The 3,699-nt window shown below is 53.1% G+C and overlaps 1 protein-coding gene across 1 annotated transcript in view; it reads left to right on the top strand.

The window, feature by feature from the left end:
* TMEM181 (transmembrane protein 181) overlaps nt 1–3,699 on the top strand; it is a 108,478-nt gene that overhangs the window by 79,832 nt on the left and 24,947 nt on the right. The window contains 3 exon segments of the mRNA XM_037742294.1: nt 1,465–1,564; nt 2,422–2,552; nt 2,748–2,839. Coding sequence (XP_037598222.1) covers nt 1,465–1,564; nt 2,422–2,552; nt 2,748–2,839 — 323 coding nt within the window.

Genomic DNA, 3,699 nt, shown 5'->3' with positions numbered 1-3,699 from the left:
GGGAAGGGCGTGGGTGCTGGAGCCACAGGGAGCTGGGGGGAAGGGCGTGGGTGCTACAGCCACAGGGAGTTAGGGGGAAGGGCGTGGGTGCCGGAGCCACAGGGAGCTGGGGGAAGGGCGTGGGTGCCGGAGCCACAGGGAGCTGGGGGAAGGGTGTGGGTGCCGCAGCCACAGGGTGTTGTGGGGAAGGGCGTGGGTGCCGGAGCCACAGGGAGCTGGGGGAAGGGCGTGGGTGCCGGAGCCACAGGGAGCTGGGGGAAGGGTGTGGGTGCTGCAGCCACAGGGAGTTGGGGGGAAGGGCGTGGGTGCTGGAGCCACAGAGAGGAAGGGCATGGGTGCTAGATCCTCAGGGAGCTGGGGGAAGGGCATGGGTGCTGGAGCCTCAGGGAGCTGGGGGAAGGGTGTGGGTGCTGGAGCCTAAGGGAGCTGGGGGAAGGGTGTAGGTGCTGGAGTCACAGGGAGTTGGGGGGAAGGATGTCACATGGGTGCTAGAGCCACGAAGCTGGAGGGAAAGGCGTGGGTGCTAGAACCACAGAAAGCTGGAGGTTGTGGTGCTCAGGCCCAGCCCAGGACCTCCAGGATTCCAGGTCCCCCAGTGAGTTTCATAAATGAAAGCAAAAAGCTGGTGTTTGTGTCTGCGCAGTCAGAAACTCTTGCCTCTTCTCGAAAGCTCTGTGATGCCTGAGCTTCTGCTGCCACACTGTGGAGCCCAAAGAGCTATTTATTACTCAGGGCCCCAAGTATGTTGTTAAAAAGAGGGAAGATGGTCTCTAGGCAAGGAAATCTGTTTTGCCTAGAAAACCATTGGCTTATGTCAGATTGTAAGAAAACAGTCAACAACAAAACCCTGGTCTAAAAATTACAAGTTGTAGAGTGTTTAAAGCAGTTTAAAGAAGCTTCTTTCACTGGCTAACACACCTTCCTCAGGGAGGTGTTTGAGAAGAAATGCATCCCCTGACCACTGTTACAAGCCTCCTTTCTTCTTGGCTTTTCATTGGTGAGCCCTGCCGCCATCCTGGAAGCTGGTGCCATCTGTAGCAGTTGCACTGCCGGGAACGTGGCTTCCGTCACACCCATGGGTGTGTCCTGTGTCCTGGGTGGGCCCTTCTGTGTGCCGGCTCTCTGGGGGCAGGCCCGATGGACGCGGACCCTCTTTTCTTCACCGGTAGAGGTGAGACGGTGGGTGCTCTTTCCTTCTGCAGGGGATTTATGGCTGTTAAATTCCTTCTTCTCTCCTCCTCCTGTGAGAACAGCTCAGAACCAGTCTTAGCTGTGGCTCCTCTGCAGAAAGTAACAACCTTATTTTGGTTGTCACTGATGGCCTCCGGGACACAGTAGGCAATTCAGCTGGGGCTTAAGGCAGCGGATCTTAGCGGGGCACCGAGACCATTGATGTGAGAAGACAGCCTGGTACGCAAGCAAGGTATGAGCAAAGGCAGTGACTGGAGCTGGTTTGGTTTGCAGTGCCTGTTTGCGCATTCGCTCCGGAAATTTTCCATGAGAGACTGGGGCATCGAGCAGAAGTGGATGTCTGTCCTCTTGCCTCTGCTGCTACTTTACAATGGTAGGTGGTTCCATTTTCACTTAGGAACTTTCTCCTTGAAAATGTCAAGCTGGAGGCCGGGTGCAGGGGCGTGCTGTCATCCCAGCACTTGGGGAGCCTGGGGCAGGAAGATTGCTTGAAGCCAGGAGGTTAACACCAGCCTGGGTAACATAGCAAGACTCTACAAAAAATAAAATTAGCTGGGCGTGGTGATGCGTACCTGTGGTCCCAACAACTTGAGAGGCTGAGGTGGGAGGATCACTTGAGGCCAGGAGTCTGAGGCTGCAGCGAGTCTTGATGACACCACTGCACTCCAGCCTGGATGACAGAGTAAGACTCTTAAGTAAAGCTGGAAGGCATCTTGGAGATGGCCTGGGCCCAGAAGAGCCGGTAGGGAGCTCCAGAAGGAGCATGTTGCAGTATGCTCCCTGGTGCCCCAGGAACCGTGTTCCACCAAGCTGGGGCAGATACCTGGCTCTCTAACAAACAGGCAGCTGTTTGGTAGTTAAAACTTGGATGTGCTACAGACACAGCAGTCCTGGAACTTGGCTGAAGGTGGCCAGACACGGCTGGCTGTTCCTCATGTCCTGTTCCAAAAGCATTTGCTTCCGGAGCTGCCGCGCTTGGAACCCCCAGGCTCCGGGAGGAGCTGATGGCAGCGGCATACGGTGCTCCGTCATTGATCAGTGCAGCAATCTGTTCGTTGGCTTTTAGGTGTTTGGGAAAACAAAATAGCCCTCAGTTCACTGCTTTTCCTTTGGCTCTGACCAGGGAGAAAAGCCGGTCATGGGTTCCGACCCCACAAATGGACGGGGTGCTCTCTGCTGGGTGCTGGTGGACTCTGTCTCCCTCATGCGTTTCTGCCTTTTGCGTTCCAGATCCGTTTTTCCCCCTCTCCTTCCTGGTGAACAGCTGGCTCCCGGGGATGCTGGATGACCTCTTTCAGTCTATGTTTCTGTGCGCCTTGCTGCTCTTCTGGCTTTGTGTGTACCACGGGATTCGCGTCCAGGTGAGCCGCAGCCCTCCGCACCACCTTGGGAGGTTACAGACTGTGTCTCTTCCCCTCCCAACTCTTGACAGCAGCCCAAGAGCTGAATTTCTCCATGAAAACCCATCTGCAGACCCATACTCAACGAAAAAATGCACATCATGTAGAATTACCAACTTGGTTTTCTTTATTTCTTACTGTTTTTTTTCTTTTTAGGGAGAAAGAAAGTGTTTAACTTTCTATTTGCCTAAATTCTTCATTGTCGGACTATTGTGGTTGGCTTCTGTTACGCTAGGAATATGGCAAACGTGAGTAATTCTATTTGTGAAACGTCGGTCATGAAAAGCATTTGACAGAAGTGGAAAGGCCAGGCCAGGCATGGTGGCTTGCGCCTGTAATCCCAGCACTTTGGGAGGCCGAGGCAGGCAGATCACTTGAGCTCAGGAGTTCGAGACCAGCCTGGGCAACATGGCAAAACCCCTTCTCTACCAAAAATACAAAAATTAGCTGGTCGTGGTCGCGGATGCCTGTAGTCCCAGCTCCATGGGAGGCTGAGGTAGGAGGATTGCTTGAGCCCTGGAGGCAGAGCTTGCAGTGAGCCAAGATCTCACCACTGCATTCCAGCCTTGGTGACAAAGTAAGACCCTTCTGAGGAAAAAAAAACAGAAGTGAAAAGGTGGAAAAGAATCAGCTTTCAATGTATCTAACTTGGTGGCACAGTAGAGCCCCCTTAGCTTTGGGAGATTTGCTCCCAAACCCCCAGTTACTAACTGTGGGCTCGGATAGTACTGATCATATATATACACCTATTTATACCCCCCCCCCCGGTTACTACCTGTGGGCTCGGATAGTACTGATCCATATATATATATATACCTGCTTATACCCCCCAGTTACTACCTGTGGGCTCGGATAGTACTGATCATATATATACACCTATTTATACCACCCCCCAGGTTACTACCTGTGGACTCGGATAGTACTGATCCATATATATACCTGTTTATACCCCCCGGTTACTACCTGTGGGCTCAGATAGTACTGATCCATATGTATACCTGCTTATATCCCCCGGTTACTACCTGTGGGCTCGGATAGTACTGATCATAGGTATACCTGCTTATATCCCCCGGTTACTACCTGTGGGCTCGGATAGTACTGATCCATA

Source organism: Cebus imitator, unplaced genomic scaffold, assembly GCF_001604975.1.
Source record: "Cebus imitator isolate Cc_AM_T3 unplaced genomic scaffold, Cebus_imitator-1.0 Scaffold6, whole genome shotgun sequence".
NCBI classification, from domain to species: Eukaryota; Metazoa; Chordata; class Mammalia; order Primates; family Cebidae; genus Cebus; species Cebus imitator.
Note: the sequence above shows the minus strand (reverse complement) of the source record. Positions and strands in the feature narration are given on the sequence as shown.